This window comes from Prionailurus bengalensis, chromosome A3, assembly GCF_016509475.1.
Source record: "Prionailurus bengalensis isolate Pbe53 chromosome A3, Fcat_Pben_1.1_paternal_pri, whole genome shotgun sequence".
NCBI lineage: Eukaryota > Metazoa > Chordata > Mammalia > Carnivora > Felidae > Prionailurus > Prionailurus bengalensis.
The window spans coordinates 90,914,302-90,932,512 of NC_057354.1; the positions used below are offsets into that span (position 1 = coordinate 90,914,302).

At 36.7% G+C, this 18,211-nt stretch overlaps 1 protein-coding gene across 2 annotated transcripts in view; it reads right to left on the reverse strand.

Moving 5' to 3' along the window:
* LOC122497058 (meiosis 1 associated protein) overlaps nt 1-18,211 on the reverse strand; it is a 66,140-nt gene that overhangs the window by 35,708 nt on the left and 12,221 nt on the right. For both annotated transcript variants that reach the window (XM_043603789.1, XM_043603788.1), the window contains exons 2-3: nt 14,008-14,193; nt 11,893-12,061 (exon numbers count right to left, since the gene is read on the reverse strand). In XM_043603789.1, coding sequence (XP_043459724.1) covers nt 11,893-12,061; nt 14,008-14,193 — 355 coding nt within the window. The remainder of the gene's footprint in view (nt 1-11,892; nt 12,062-14,007; nt 14,194-18,211) is intronic.

The window sequence follows — 18,211 nt, forward strand, 5'->3', positions numbered from 1 at the left end:
TTTAGTGTTAATGCAAATGATATCTGAGTCCCTGACTACTGCAAGCCATGACAGATTACAGTTTGAATCTAACAAAGTTAATTATCTACCAAAACAATTACTTTTCAGAGTTATACAGTAGAATCCAGAGTCCCTATAACAACATTCACAAAATACAACCCAAATGTTTTTGGCATACGAAGAGTCAGAAAATGTGACCCAGTTTCAAAGGAAAATACAATCAACAGAAGCAAACACTGAGATGAGAAAGCTATCAGATTTATCAAGGACTTTAAAGCAGCATAATTATATAATTATATACATAAATTATAATTATGCTAAATGAGGAGTGGAAAATATGTTCATAATAAATGCAAAGATAAGAAATATCAACAGGGAAATAGAAAATATAAAAAAGAATAATATAAAAATTTTAGAACTGAAAAATACAATATTGAATAAAAAAATTCACTGCATGGACTTAAGAGCAGAGTGGAGATGAGAGATGAGAGGCCGTGAACTTAAAGATAGGTCAATGGAGATAATCTGAAAAAGAGAAAGAAAAAAGTTTGAAGAAAACAAAACCAACCACAGAGGCTTGGACATTTTAAAATGTTTAACATGTGGGTAATTGGAGTCCCAGAAAAAGAGACAAAGGGGAATGAGATGGTAAATATACCTGAAGAGATGATGGCAGAAAATTTCCCACATTGAGTCAAGGATATAAATTTATATGTAGGTTGTGATACTGTAACTTATAATAAGAAAGATATATTTGGTCTTTGTCCTGTTTCTGGCACAGAGCTCCTAAACTCTTTGGAATTTCCTAAGTGATGACAGCAATAAAGGTATCTTTTGTTGTATTAATGAGGCAACTTTTGGAAAGCACCTAAGGATGGGGTCCAGTTGCCAGAGGAGTCAATCATGTGATTAAGCGGTTGGAACTTTCAGTTCCACATAGTGGCCTCTGGGGAGGGGAAAGGGACCTGGAAGTTGAATCAATTACCAACGACCAACGATTTAATCACTTGTGCCTATACAATGAATTCCCCATAAAACCCCCTAAAAGGACATGGTTCAGAGAGCTTCTGGGTTAATGAACACGAGGACATTTGGGGAGAGTGGGGTACTGGGAGAGCGGATGGAAGCTCTGATTCTCTTTTCACACACTTTGTTCTATGCATTTCTTTTATTGGGCTGTTCCTGAGTTCTACCCTTTTATAATAAAATGGTAATCTTGTAAGTAAAATGTTTCTCTGAGTTCTATGAGCCACTCTAGCAAACTAATCAAATCCAAGGAGGTGGTCATTGGAACCTCTGATTTATAGCTGATCAGTCAGAAGCATAAGTGACAACCTGGACTTGTAAGCGGTATCTGGTGTGTGCATGTGCATGTGTGCACATGTGTGCAGGTGCGAAATTATTGTGGGACAGAGCCTATAATTTGTGGATCTGATGCTATCTCTGGATAGTGCTAGAGTTGAGTTAAGCTGTAGGACACCCAGCTGGTGTAGGAGAACTGCTTTTGTGGGAAATTGCCCCCACACACTGGAATTGGGCACAGAATGACTATAGATTCAAGCAGCTCAGTGAACCCTAAATAAGAAATCTGTGCCTGGTCACATCATTGTAAAACAAACATAAAGAGAAAATTCTTGAAAGCTGGCAGATAAATGATCCTTTATATACAGAGGAAGGTGATTTAATGACTGAGACTTTTTTTTTTAAATTTTTTTTTCTCTACGTTTTTATTTATTTTTGGGACAGAGAGAGACAGAGCATGAACGGGGGAGGGGCAGAGAGAGAGGGAGACACAGAATCGGAAACAGGCTCCAGGCTCTGAGCCATCAGCCCAGAGCCTGACGCGGGGCTCGAACTCACGGACCGTGAGATCGTGACCTGGCCGAAGTCGGACGCTTAACCGACTGCGCCACCCAGGCGCCCCTAATGACTGAGACTTTTAATCAGAAACCAGGGAAGGCCAAAAGACAGTGGAATGACATTTTTAAAGTGCTGAAAGAAAAAAATAACCTGTCAACCCATAATTCTATATACAAGAAAATACTCTTAAAGAATAAAGGTGAAATATGCACTTTCAGATAAATAACAAACTAAGAGAATGTGTCACCATCAGAACTAGCTACAAGAAATATTAAAATTCTTTGACCTTTAGGACGTGATATCCAAAGGAAACTTGGATCTTCAGGAATGAATGAAGAACACTGGAAAAGGTAACATAAAAGACTTTTTTCTCTTAGTTTCTTTAGAATACACATGATTGTTTAAAGCAAAATTTATGATACTGTCTTGTGTAATTTATAATGTATACGTAATACACATGACAACTACAACATAAAAGACAGTGTCTGTGTGTCTATATAGTTGCAAGGTTTCTGTATTTTACATGAAATGGTACTATATTAATTCTAAGCAGGCTGCAGAAAAGTTTAAGAATATCCTTTAATCCCTGTAAGATTTCTACATTTTATGTAAAGCATCACAATTATCTTATTTTATTATTAAATTTTTTTAACGTTTTATTTATTTTTGAGGGGGAGAGAGAGCGTGAACAGGGGAGGGACAGAGAGAGAGGGAGACACAGAATCTGAAGACAGGCTTCAGGCTCTGAGCTAGCTGTCAGCATAGAGCCCAATGTGGGGCTCGAACTCACAAACCATGAGATCATGACCTGAGCTGAAGTCAGACACTTAACCAATTGAGCCACCCAGGTGCCCCTATTTTATTATTTTTTTAAGTGACCTCTACACCCAGCATGGGGCTCAAACTCACAACCCTGAGATCAAGAGTCACATGCTCCACTGCCTGAGTCAGTCAGGGACCCCTAAAGTATTGTAATCTTGAGGCTTCTATGTTTTACGTGAAATGGACTCTGAGTAGACTGTGACAAGTTAAGGATATATAACATAATCCCTAGAGCAGCCACTAAAAAGTAATGCATGGAAGGATAGTTAAATGACAACAGATAAAATAGAATTCTAAAAGTAATAATCTACACTTGATCTTAGCTAAAAGGCTGAGAAGCAATCTAAAAGTAATAATCTAAAAAAAGCGGGAAAGCAGGGGAAAGGTGAAGAAAACCCCGAGAAGACAAACAAAAAATAAAACAGTATACCTAAATGCAACCATATCAATACTTAGGGTAAATGTTAATGGAGTATATAGTCCAAATAAAAGGCCGAGATTAGCAGAATGGATAAAAAGCAAAACCCAATTACATACTGTCTATAAGAGATTAAGTATAGAGACACAAATGGGTTGAAACAAATGGATGAAAAAAGATGAACCATAAACACAGTAAGACCTAAGAAAAATAAAAACATATCCATACAAAGATTTGTTTATGGATATTTGCAACAGCTTTAGTCCCAACAGTCAAAAACTGAAACAGCAAAAATGCCCATTACCAGGTGAATGGTTAAACAAAATGTGGCATATTCGTACAATATGCTACTAGTCAGCAATAAAAAGAAACTACTGGTATAAACAACAACATGGATTAGTCTCAAAATCTGAAAGAAAGAAGTCAGACATAAAAGTATGTACTGTATGATTCTATTTGTATAGAATGCAAACTAATCTATAGACAAAAAGCACATCAGTGGTATATTCTACGGAAATGAGGGAGGAAAGGAGTGTAAAGGGGCATAAGGAATCTTTTAGGCATGATAGATATGTTCTGTATTTCAATTGGGGTGATGATTTGTGGGCATATACAACTGTCAAAACTCACTGAACTGTACACTTTGAATGGATGCAATGTACAATGTGTAAATTATTCCTTTATAAACTTGGTGAGGAAATTTTTTTTAAATCTTTATTTTCAAATAACTTTAGATTTTCTGAACTCTAAAAAAAATTCTTTAATTCAATTTAAAAAAAGGGAAGAACTGACATTTTCTGAGACCATGGCTCCCATTAATGAAATAAGCAGATGTCTCTCTGTGTTAAAAATCTTTAGGTAATAAATACAATAATGGTTCTAATTTAGTCTTAACACACAGGGAAATGACTTTAATGTGGTTATCAAAGACAGACTTGATGAAGAGCTGCATTTTCTGGTCCATTTTCCAAGATGCTGAAAGGGGAAAACAATCCATATGTGGAGTTTGACAACTGCACTGAAGCATGAAGCATAAGATAGGCTTTTTTTGTTTTTACTTTTTTTCTGGAATCCTTTAGGTAGCAATGAATCTTTATCTTCTGTTTGGGTTGTTAACATTTGGTGTTTCCTGAGAACACATATGGATAAAATACCTTTGCAAAAGAGCTGACATTGATCCCTAGCAAAGTCTAGAGGAAATATTAACCAGATGGTTTGTGAGCATTTAGAAAGGTAACCTGATATCCTCATGTACAAGGCTGAGAAATATAGGCTGGCTGACAGCATCATTAGGTTGATTTGTAACTGACTGAAAGACTAACATACCTAAGCGAGTGCACTGCTGTCAATTTGGACAGACACCTTCTTGATGCCAAAGTGCATTGATCATACTAGCCATTTAAATTTTGGCATATTTATTACTTAGCCATTCTTTAGAAAGCTATTATAAGATTTTTACTATATGCAAATTAACATATGCAACACATATTTAAGCTACAAGCGTAACGGCACAAGGAATACTCATGAATCCTCGTTCTACTTAAGATGTAGAACATCAACACTACTACCAAGATATCTGCATGCTTTTTTCTGATCTCCTCCAAGGGACACCTTGCCACACTGAATTTTGTTTATCATTCCTTTCCTTTTAAAAGTACTTTTATTGTTTTAAACAAATACTTTATTACTTAATTTTGATTGAGCTTTATAAAGAGGTATCATATATCTTTGTTATCTGTTTTCTCAATATTGAGAAGATTCATCCACATTGTATGTAGCTGTGGTTCATTCATTTTCATAACTGTATGATATTCCATTTTGTGAATATACCTTGTAATATTTATTCATTCCTCATTCAACGGACATTTGAGTGGCTTCTAATTTGGGGGCTTTTTGAATAATCTCAATATTCACATTCCTGTATGTGTACAAATGGTACACATTTGTAGAAATTTTTGGAGATATTCTTCTAGGAACAGAATTGCTGGATTATAGGATATTGTGAATGTTACTTTACAACAGAATGACAAGCTGTGTACCAATTTACACTCTATCAGTGTATGAGAGTTTCTACTGCTCTGCTATTGTCAACACTATAGTGAGACTTCTTAATTTTTTGCAAACTAGTGAGCATAAAATGGTATATCATTTCAATTTGTATTTTGCTGCTTACTAATGAGGGTAAGAAATTTTTTTATGTTAATTTGCCACCAACTTTTTCTTCTCTGTAAAATGCCTGTTCAGATCTTTTGCTCATTTCAAATATGGATTTTTTTTTTTTTAAGTTCTTTATTTTGTGGCGTTTGGGTAGCTCAGTCACTTAAGCTCCGACTTCAGCTCAGGTCGTGATCTCACAGCTTTGTGGGTTTGAGATCTGCACCATACTCTGTGGTAACAGCTCAGAGCCTGGAACCTGCTTCTGATTCAGTGTCTCTGTCTCTCTCTGCCCCTCCCCTGCTAGCATTCTTTCTCTCTCTCTCAAAAATAAATAAACATTAAAAAAATAGTTTAAGAAGTTCTTTGTTCTGTATACCAACTCTTTGTCATATGAGTTAGAAATATAATTTATCTTATCACTTAATACATGGTGTCTTTTGAGACTGGGGGGTGTTTTCTTGTTTCTTTTCCCCTCTCTCCCTCCCTCACTCTGCTCCTCCTTCCTTCTTTCACTTCTTGAAGAGTTTGTGTAAGATTTGACTGATCTGTTCCTTGAAAGCTTGATATAACTTAACTGTAAAGCTATCTAAATTGGTACATTATGGAAACCATTCCAATTTTTTATTTGTGAGTCAAATTTGTTACCTTTTTAGGAATGTGTCCATTTTTGTGTAAATGTTTGAATTCATAGTTCTATCTCCAGTTATGTTCCCTTTTCTGAATCCTAACATAGTTTCTTGTGCCTCTTTCCTTCTTTCTCTTTTTCCTTTATTAGTTTCACCAGAGGATTCTCTGTTTATCAGTTTTTTCAAAGAGCCAACTTTTGAATTGTTGATTATTTCCATTGCTCTTTTCAACTAAGGCAGTAAAGAGAATGGTTTAAGTATGTGAGATTTGGAGTCGAACTGCTTAGACTTGAATCCCTGCTCTATCTCTTAACTAAGAAACCTAGGGAAAGTTAATCTGTACAAGAAACTGTCTTAGTTTCTTCATTTATATCCATGAGGATTAATAAGATAATATGTGGAAACTATTTAGAACAGAAAGTATTTGGACAGTAAGTGCTTAATAAAATGTTGCTATTATTATGGTCAAAAAGCAGAAGTTAGAGATCCATAAACAGAGTTAGGTTAAGAGAATGTGGCTTTTAGTTCATGTATCTTTTCCTTGAGGCTCAGAACTTACTTAAAAATGAGACAAGCTAGTAGCATTATTTCCTCCATTGACGGCTGTTTTATGGGATTATCTTTGGCTGTTGGAATTGGTAGGCTTTCTTAGACCCTAAATTTATGATCAAGATTCAGTATGAGGGATCTGCTCTAATGGGCAGGGTTGGCTTATATGCAAAGAGGGCATGTAAAGATAAAAAAAGTCTGCTAGCTTCCCCTGTGAGAGGTATACCTCCTCATATCTCTATTTCATAAGTCAACACTTCTTAGTCCTCTTTTGAGAGCAAAAGAGGAACAAAATGGATAAACAGAAAAGAAAGGCAACAAAAACTGTTGGAAGTGTTTTATGATATTTTGTTACATACAAACAAAACACCACATACATGAATCGTAACAATGTAACCTAGGGGCACCTGGCTGGCTTAGTCAGCAAAGCATGTGACTCTTTACCTCAGGGCCCTGAGTTTAAGCCCCACACTGGGCTGGGCCCTGGAACCTACTTAAAAAAAACAAACAAACACAAAAATACCAATTACTGAGAAACAATGTGCAAAAATAAAATCAGTGTAATGAGGTAGTGGGATTATGAATGGTTTTAAATTTAAAAATTATTTTATGATCATATCTTCTTTTCAATAAAAAAATTTTTAGAGCTTGAAATATTCTCAGTAAAAAGGCATATACAAAAAGGTTCTATTACTACTATTAATATCAACAGATAACATTTATTTACTGCTCACATGTGCCAGGCACTGTTCTATGTGCTTTATATACAAGGTGTATTTAATCCTCATATAAATCCTATGAGGCAGTTATTCTTATTAGCCCTATTTTGTAAATGAAAAAATTGTGGAATAAAAAGTTTAAATAACTTGTTGAAGTCACACAGTTCTTCAGTAAAATGTAAAAATCCAATTGGATAGTTAAATAAATAGTGATGAATTTATATAGTAAAATGCCTCACAGCTATTAAAAAGAAATGTGTTAGATCTCTATGTGCCAATATGGAGAAAATTACTGGATAATTAGAGAAATGAAAAAATAAAAATGCAGACAGAATATAGGTACATTTTTAGGAAAGTATTAATAAAAATAATAATGTTACATATATGTCCACGTCCATATGTGTAAGCAGAATGATTCAGCAGAATGTGCCCTACATAGCTGATGGTGGTTATCTCTGGAGAGAGCAGAATTTTGGGTCATTCTGAACTATCTATATTATACTCCTGCAATGTTTAAATTTGTACAACTTGTAATAAAAAAAAATGTTAAAATGACCAGATAAAAGCTACCACAAAGAGAGCTGGGCTGGATCTTCAGCTACATTTAAAAAAAAAATTTTTTTTTTCAATGTTTATTTATTTTTGGGACAGAGAGAGACAGAACATGAACGGGGGAGGGGCAGAGAGAGAGGGAGACACAGAATCGGAAACAGGCTCCAGGCTCTGAGCCATCAGCCCAGAGCCTGACGCGGGGCTCGAACTCACGGACCGCGAGATCGTGACCTGGCTGAAGTCGGACGCTTAACCGACTGCGCCACCCAGGCGCCCCCAGCTACATTTTAAAACAAAGAAAAAAATGAACAAGTTAGACCAAGCAAGAACAGCTGAAAGGAATTACCACTTATGTGGCTGCAAGAAAATATATAATAGGCTCTATAGTCTGAATGTTAAAAGAACACCTTAACTGATACAAATGTGATTTAATCTTTTCCTTTTAGATTTTATTAAAAACCATTCTAAAATGTGCGTCTAGGGGCGCCTAGGTGGCTCAGTCGGTTAAGTATCCGACTTTGGCCCAAGTCATGATCTCGCTGTGCTGACAGCTCAGAGCCTGGAGCCTGCTTTGGATTCTGTGTCTCCTTCTCTCTGCCCCTCCCCCATTCCTGTGCGCTCTCTCTCTCTCTCTCTCAAAACTGAATAAACATTAAAAAATTTTTTTAATAAAGTTTTAAAATGTGAGTCTACTTTCTTCATTTCTTTTTTTTAACGTTTATTCAGTTTTGAGAGAGAGAGTGAGAGAGAGAGCGCAAGTGAGCACGAGCTGGGGAGGGGCAGAGAGAGAGGGGAACAGAGGATCTGAAGCAAGTTCCACGCTGATAGCAGAGCCCAATGTGGGGCTCGAACTCATGGATCATGAGACCATGACCTGAACCGAAGTCAGACACTAGACCAACTGAGCCACCCAGACACCCCTACTTTCTTAATCTCTAAATTCATTGTTATTTTGATGATTCTGGACCTTGCAGTCTCTGAGTCATCTTTACAATTAGTTTTCACTGTGCAGGACTGCATTAAAGGAGGCAGAATTTAGACCAATTGAAGGACATATTCTCATAGTTACTTTTTAAACAAATCTGCAATATCAACATTTCTCTGTAACCTGTCTCCTTCTCCAAAAGTGGAGTATAGACACTTTTTATTTAATTGATGATCATCATTACCAGAGTTAAAAAAATATATAAACAGACTTAAGAAGTATTTTAATTAATTCATGATATTCATGGGCTACAAAGGGAAGCTATGAGTGTTTAAGATATGAACCTAACTATTTGAGTTGATGTCAGAGAGGGTAACTATCACCTGTCCCAAATCATTTTTCCCCCAATCATTCACTTATTTTTTCAAGAAACATTTATTGAGGATCTTCTATGTGCCAGGCAGAATGATACATGGTGATATAAAGATGCATTAGACACAGTCTTATCCTCAGGTACCTTACAGTCCACTTGGGACCTGGCCATTAAAAACAAATCTCAGAAATATTAAACCACCCATGTGCAAAAATTTTCAAAAATATTAACAAGACTAGCTAACTTTTACTGAACATTTATTATACATTAAGTAATTAACACACATGATGTCATTTAATCCCCAGAACTACTGCATAGGGCAGGAATTAATAACTAAGGCTTAGACACTAAGTACCTTGCCCAAAGTTGCATAGCTAGTGAGTGACAGAACTGTAATTAAGACTCAGGCAACCTTATTCCAGAGCATTCATCCTTTTGAGAATAAGAGAAGTTGCTTTTGCTAATTCCTCCATAAGGACACCAATATGAGATAAACATCAATGGAATAAAAAGAATTATGAGGAAAGTAGAGGCACACTGGGAAGATTTCAAACTATGAACCGTACATACACTTAACCCATGAAGAGGAATTACAAGTAATTTATGGAATGATGTATTATTTATAAGCAAATAGGAAGTTACTGGAAGAATCATCAGCAGTGACACAAAGCAGAAAGCGTCTTTCCTAAATGTAAAAGCTCTTCTATACAGCTCTGCTCCCTAACTATTCTAAATAAAGGCACCATGTGGAGAGTACTCTGAGCTCTGTGCCACTAGAGATACAGTAAATTCTTTCTGGATACAGTCACTGAAGAGAGAAGAGGACATAGTCCATGCCTGATATCCATGGCCAAAGAGAAAGAAAAAGAGCTTCTCTCTCAGATTCAGCTTGAAAACCTACTAGGGAGGACTCTGGTGGCCTAAGGAACTATGATGGCCTGACTTGGGTCATGGTCCTCTCTGAGACCAGGAAGGTAGAGGTGTTACTAGAGAATGGGGATTCAGCGGATGCTCGGCAGACCAAGAACCATCTCCACAGGTATCACTGTCATCAATTCATTCAACAAATACCTCCTATAATCTAGGATATGCTACACACCGGGACATAGAAATGAGTAAAACCAATTCCTAATCCCAGGGCAATTATAGTTTAATGCAAAAAGAAAAGATATGAGGTAGTTTACAGATTAGATGAGAAAACACAATTATCACACAGTAAAACAATGGTGAACAATTCTCCATGGCATATAATTAAGAGCTAAATCATTTGGTACAGACCACAAATGATGTCACTGTTCCAAGGAGAGAAAAATCCATATAGTAATCAGTAGCATGAAGTAGGATTTAAGGGAGGGGGAGGATTTGGCTGGAAGAGATTAAGGGAGGGAACTCAGGAGAGAAGAGGGAATTCAGAGGAAAAGACTACTATAAGTGGAGAGATGGAGAGGGAAACACATTCAGTGAGGAGACTGGCTTGAGAAAAGCAGAGTGTGCCAAGTAGGCGAGAGTTCGTAAACCACACAGCTAAGGCTGGTACCCTCCCTCCTGGACCAGAACAATGTCAGTGGCCTCACGATGCTGGAAGGATCCACATGTGTCAGGATTTGAGGGGAAACACACCCTTAGTTACTAACTCTTTGACCTAATTAGCAGGTTATCCAAGTGTGACCCAGAAGAGATCAATGGTGTCAAAACAGTGGGCTCCTCCCATGTGCACAACCTTGGAGAAGGCCAAGGGCCAGAAAGGGCCACTGACGGGTGAACAATAACTTGTGTATTGGTTAAATTAAAACTGGTTAAGAACCTTTTAAACTCCATAATTTGGGAATCTCTACTTGACTTTCTGACTAAAATCTTTTCATAAATTTCTGTTGTCTTAGAATGAAATCTAAATGTCTTCAAATGGCATATATGGCTTTTCTTGATCTAATCCTTGCCTACCTTTACAGACTCACTCTTGCCTCTGCCTGATAGGCTCTAGTCATAGGGAACCATGGGCACTTCCCTGAAAATTGATTTACCTTGCTTTCTCATGCCCCCAGGTCTCCTTTTTGAGTGCCCTTTTCCTTCTTCCTCTGCATGACTAATTCCTACATGTCCTTTAACACTCAGTTTGAATATTTTCTGTTCTGGGAAGTTTAGAATTATTAGTGATTTATGTAGGATTTATTGGCAGGGGCCTGGGCACCAGAGGTTGCTGGGTCAGGGTAGGCAGGCTGGGGACACCAAGATTGGGAAGCTGGCAACTAAGAACCCTATCATGGGGAGGTGGGAAGGATGCAGGAGGCAGGGTGTGTGTGAGCTGAGACTCTAATCCCCTGGCACATCCTCCATTGTTCTATCAAACTTAACTTATAAAATATAAATCCAAAGATAAAATTATGAAGAAATTCAAGACAGCAACCAAAGAACATTAAATCCTAAGCATAGGGTCTTTCTGAATGCACGGCCCTGTGTGACTGTGTGCTCATAAACCTATGAAGCCAGCCCTGTGTATAAATCTGTTCATTCAGCATTGGTTATAATAGCAAAGTGTAACAAACCAAATTGTTTGTTAATAAGTGATTAAATAAACAAACTATGGTCCAAACACACAAAAAAAATCATGCAGCCAGTAAAAAATAAGACAGATCTACAGATACTAACACAGATAGCTGTCCAACACACAAAGAAGGCTACAGAATATTACATATAATGTGATCCCACTAGAATAGTAAATACATACTTAATATATATTTAATATGTATAGGTCTATATATACACCTGGAAACACCTGTCTGAACTGTAGTGAAGTCTGTTGGTTTCTTTTCATTGAAGAACAAAAAGACCATGGAAAATAATCTTCCTGACTACTTATTAAAATTCTTTTTACCTTTTCCTTTCATTCTTACCATCGCTGCTAGGCTCTTCAACAGGGGATACTGAGTCCATACACTCTAGGACTCCCTCTGTGATCTCAACCACCTGAAGTCTCCTGACCCTTACTAGGTCTGTATCTTTCAATCCTTCCTCCAATTGTTTGACCACCTCTTTTCCAGGCTGAGAAGTCAGAACAGTAATCTGGAAATAAATTCAAGAATCAATGTATCTACTTTCCCTGATGTACAGACGGAAGGATATAATAGATCACATATGAAGGATAAACACAGCAGAAAACTTTGGCAGTGGCTATTGTCTTTAAGACAAAGAAGAGGGTTTCATGGCAACTTAAGAATCAAATTTCATTTACCAGATTGTGGTGGGAGAGATCTGGTGGGACAAATCCTCACAGGACCCTTCCAAACAGGTGGGACCTACCCCAGAAAGTGACCAGTGAGAAGTCATCCCTGTTTTAGTTTTTTAAAATTGCTTGAAGCACTGGCAGCGTCTCTCATGCTAAAAATGCTTTAATGTTATAAGGTAACAAAGGAAAGAAAATCCTTAAATTCCAATCACTAAGTGTGTATTAAATATCAGAGAGTCTCAATGCTTCTTTCTCATGGTGGTTCTTCCACACAGACTTCTCTCCTTGTTCAACCTGGATACAGGTAAACTGTTTCTTTTGCTCTCAACTCTAAAATGTACTTACTCTAGATCAGTATAGCTAACCTGAAGGAATATTGAGGTGTTTGTGTATAATCTGAATATTTTATTCCACCTGAATGAATATACTATATGTTTTCATTAGCAGTTTTGTCTTGAATTTAAAAATCTGGAAGGCAAATATTAAATATATACAATTCTCTTTTGTACTTGGACTTTTTTTTTTGGTGCTTAGACATTTTTTTTTTTTTAGTTTTTTTTTTCAACGTTTATTTATTTTTGGGACAGAGAGAGAGACAGAGCACGAACGGGGGAGGGGCAGAGGGAGAGGGAAACACAGAATAGGAAACAGGCTCCAGGCTCTGAGCCATCAGCCCAGAGCCTGACGCGGGGCTTGAACTCACGGACCGCGAGATCGTGACCTGGCTGAAGTCGGACGCTTAACCGACTGCGCCACCCAGGTGCCCCAAGACATTTTTAATTAAAGAAGAAGAATGCAGATAAAAGCAGCTATTTTTTAAACTCATCTGTTTGATGCTTGCCGTTTTTGGAGACTGAATGTGTTTTTAACTAACAGCACTCACCCACCCAGTGGAGTATTGAGGCATGACTTACTTATATATTTTTAAGATTATCTTAGTCTGCACTATAATTTTAGTAGTCTTTAAATTTGCACATTTGCTAAGTCTAAGAAAATTTATTCAATTAGATGCCAAGATTTGACTAACAACAACTGTAAATTCTTTTTTTTTTTTTTAAAGTAGGCTTCACACCTAGCACAGAGCCCAATGCAGAACTTGAACTCATGACCCTGGGATCAAGACCTGAGCTGAGAAGAAGAGATGGACACTTAACCCACTGAGCCACCCAAGCATCCCATCAATTGTAAATTCTTAAGGATGCCCAGTAAATATAAATATAGACACTGATCTAGCCAGTTTAGCAATTGCTTCGTAAGTTCCAAAAATCCAGAGGCAGACGGCATATTCAGATTTTATTTTGATTTCAGTTTTCATTATAATTCATGTGAGCCCATATTTTTAGCGTCCCTCTCTATGCCTAGCTCTGTATTAAGAATTGCACGGGCTAGGGGCGCCTGGGTGGCGCAGTCGGTTAAGCGTCCGACTTCAGCCAGGTCACGATCTCGCGGTCCGTGAGTTCGAGCCCTGCGTCAGGCTCTGGGCTGATGGCTTGGAGCCTGGAGCCTGTTTCCGATTCTGTGTCTCCCTCTCTCTCTGCCCCTCCCCCGTTCATGCTCTGTCTCTCTCTGTCCCAAAAATAAAATAAAAAAAAAAAAAAAAAAAAAAAGAATTGCACGGGCTAGAGGAAAAATGGAACATATCTCTGCCTGCAGGGAGATGAAAATCTAGCCTTGAAAATTACCTTCAAAGTGTATGAAACAGAGAAAAATATAAGGATGACAAATAATGAAGCATCTAGAGGGACTGAAATGGGCTTAGAGTCCTAAGGCCAGGATCTCTTACCTCCAGGGAAGTGTAGCTCAGAGCTGCACCTGTGGCCACGTGTCTGGTGTACTGTTTGAACTGCTGGAGCCCATCCTCTACTGCCAGCTGCAGAGAAGTGCTGTGTGGTCTGAAACAGCCTTCTTTCTGCAACGTGCGGAGTTCTGAGATGCAGGCTTGCAGCCTAGCAAAGTTCCCTTTCACTTGCTGCAGAGAAAAATGAATGAAAGATGCACATCTTTAGTGGCTCAGGTTCCAGATTAATTGGCAGTCTAACTTAATTACTAATTACTCTTCAGGGGTCTCTTCCCTTCCTGAAACCTGCTTATTTGACCAATATCTACTCAGTGCCTACTATGTTCTAGGCACTGCACTAAAATCTTCCATACACCAGAGAAAAGAAAATTTATAGCCAAAGGGCTTTGATTATATGGAGTTACCAGAAACAGGAAAGGAAGTGTTGGAACTCATTCACTCACCCAAAGGAAAGTTTAGTTGTGACTGCTGAGTTTAACTTTGGGGTGGTCTGCAAACTGGAGGCCTAGCAGGGTCACTCTCAAACATTATCTTCATTTCTAGGCACTGGGAGCTTCTCTACTTCCCAGAAATGAGGATTCTGATGTGGTTAATCATTTCAGAACTGATAAGGTCCTACCCAGTCTGCTCCTCAGGATCACTTCAGTAAAGAAGAGGTGCTTGGCTCAGTCTGCAGTCAGCTCAAGGAGCCAACAGGTAAACCTCTTGGTTCTCCTCACCCCCCACTTTATAAAAAGTTGCTATCAACTTTTTATATATATATAATATATATATAATATGTAACATAATATATATAATATACAATATTAATATAATTATATATTATAATATAATATATTACATAGAATATAATTATATATTATAACATATAATTAATATAATATTTATATATATTATTATATAATATATTATATAATATTATATATTATATACAAATATATAATATATAATATATATTTATATATAATATATTTATATATATTATACAATAATTATATATATTATTATATAATATATATTATACAATATATATTATATAATATATAATATATAATATATAATATATATAATCTGTTACCTTTCCTAAGGATGTATATACATTTTGAATAAATGTGGAATGAAAATTTGTAACATTATTTGAATTCCAAGCATCAATAGCAGGTGGGGGTTGGGTGCAGAAAAATGATTACTTGGGATAAGGAAACCTTCCTGACAAAGAGCAGAACTGAGCAATATTTGCAAAATGCACATACAATTTATAAGCATGAGCTGCAATACTGTCAGGGTACAAAGACTGCTTAAGTCAACCCCTCCCTCACTCACTTCCACAGCTGCTTACTTTGTGAATATGCTCCTCTCCCTGAGTTTCTGGGAAAAACACAAGAAACAGGATGAAATGGTTACACAAAAAGAGCTTGCAATTTAGATGGGAAGATAAGAAACCTAGTCAAGAAAGCAATGAGAACAAATGAGACCATAGGTATAGACCAGAGGCCTTCAAGAATTTCTTTTCACGTATCCCCTAAAAGAATCTGATGAATGATTCGTTCATTCATTCATTCATTCCAAGTTTTTACTTAAATTCCAGTTAGTTAACATATAGTGTAATATTAGTTTCAGGAGTAGAACTTAATGATTCATAACTTACATATAACACCCATACTCATCACAAATACCCTCCTTAATCCCCTTCACCTGTTTAACTCCCCCAACCCCTGCCCACCTCCCCTCCAGCAAGCCTCAGTTTGTTCTCTATGGTTAAAACTCTGTTTTATGGTTTGCCTCTCTCTCTTTTTCCCCACTATGTTCATCTGTTTCGTTTCTTATTTTCCACATATAGGTGAAATCATGGTATTTGTCTTTCTCTGACTGACTTAATTTCACTTAGCATAATAGTCTCTAGCTCCATCCACACTGTTGAAAGTGGCAAGATCTCATCTTTTTTGATGGCTGAGTAATATTCCATTATATATTAATTATATTATATTATATTATATTATATTATATTATATTATATTATATTATATAAATATATATATACACACACACCACATATTCCCTCTCCATTCATCAGTTGATGGACATTTGGGCTCTTTCTGTAGTTTGGCTATTATTGATAATGCTGCTATAAACGTCAGGGTGCATGCTCCCCTTTGAATCTGCATTTTTGTATCCTTGGGTAAATACCTAGTAGTGCAATTGCTGGATTGTAGTTCTATTTTTAACTTTTTGAGGAAGCTCCATAGTGTTTTCCAGAATGGATGCACCAGTTTGCATTACTACCAACAGTGTAAGAGGGTTTCCCTTTCTCTGCATCCTCACCAACACTTGTTGTTTCCTGTGTCATTCATTTTAGCTATTCTCATTGGTGTGAGGTGATATATCATTGTAGTTTTGATTTGTATTTCCATGATGATGAGTGATGTTGAACATTTTTTCATGTTCTGTAAGCCACCTGTATGTCTTCTTTGGAAAAATGTTTATTCAGTCTTCTGCCCATTGCTTAATTTTCTGCCCACTGTTTTTTGGGTGTTGAATTTGTTAATAAGTTCATCATATATTTTGGATACTAACCCTTTATCAGATATGCAATTTGCAAATATCTTCTCCCACTCCAAAGGCTACGTTTTAGTTTTGTTGATTGTTTCCTTCACTGTGCAGAAGCTTTTTATTTTGATGACATCCCAGTAGTTTAGTTTTCCTTTTGTTTCCCTTGTTTCAGGAGACACATCCAGTAAGAAATTGTTACAGCCAATGTCAAAGAGGTTACTGCCTGTGTTCTCCTCCAGGATTTTGATGGTTTTCTGTCTCACATTTAGGTCTTTCAGCCATTTGAATTTATTTTTGTGTATGGTATAAGAGAGTGGTCCAGTTTCATTCTTTTGCATGTTGCTGGCCAGTTTTCCCAACACCATTTGTTGAAGAGACTTTTTTCCATTGGATATTCTTTCCAACTTTGTCAAAGATTAATTGTCCACATATTTGTGGGTTCATTTCTGAGTTTTCTATTGTTTCATTGATCCATGTGTTTGTTTTTGTGCCAGTACCATACACTGTCTTGATCACTACAAGTTTATAATATAACTTGAAGTCTGGACTTGTAATGCCTCCAGTTTTTTTCTCTTTTTAAAGATTACTTTGGCTATTTGGGATCTTTTGTGGTTCCATACACATTTTAAGACTGTTCTAGCTCCATGAAAAATACTGGTGGTATTTTGATAGGGATTGCATTAAATATGTAGATTGCTTTGGGTAATATAGGCATTTTAAAATTTTTCCAATCCATGAGCATGGAATGTCTTTCCATTGTTTTGTGTCATCTTCAATTTTTTTCAACCATGTTTTATAGTTTTCAGAGTACAGGTCTATTTATCTCTTTGGTTAGATTTATTCCTAGGTATCTTATGGTTTTTGGTGTAATTGGGATTGAGTGCACTTGGTTTCAATCAAATGGGATTGATTCCTTGATTTCTCCTTCTGTTGCTTCATTATTTGTATTGAAATGCAATAGATTTTGGTATGTTGAAATTGATATGTTTGATTTTGGTATGTTGTGTCCTGCAACTTTACTAAATTTGTGTATCAGTTCTAGCAGTTTTTTGGTGAGTATTTTGGGTTTTCTATATAAAGTATCATGTCATCTGCAAATAGTGAAAGTTTGAATACTCCTTGCCAATTTGTATACCTTTTATTTCTTTTTGTTGTCTAAATGCTGAAGCTAGGACTTTCAGAACTATGTTAAATAACAGTGGTGAGAGTGGACATCCCTGTCTTGCTCCTGACCGTAAATGAAAAGATCTGTTTTTCCCCATTGAGATTACTAGTTGTGGGCTTTTCATATATGGCCTTTATTATGTTGAGATTTGTTCCCTCTAATCTTATTTTTTTGAGGGTTTTCATCATGGATGGATGTTGTGCTTTGTCAAATGCTTTTTCTGAATCAACTGAAAGGATCATATGATTTTTATCCTTTCTTTTATTAATATGGTACATCATGTTGATTGATTTACAAATACTGAACCACCCTCGTAGCCCAAGAATAAATCCCACTTGGTCATGGTGAATGATTCTTTAATGTACTGCTGGATTCAATTTGCTAGTTTTTTATTGAGAATTTTTGCATCCATGTTCATGAGGGATACTGGCCTGTAGTTCTCTTTATAAAATTTTGTTTTTTGGGGGCATCTGG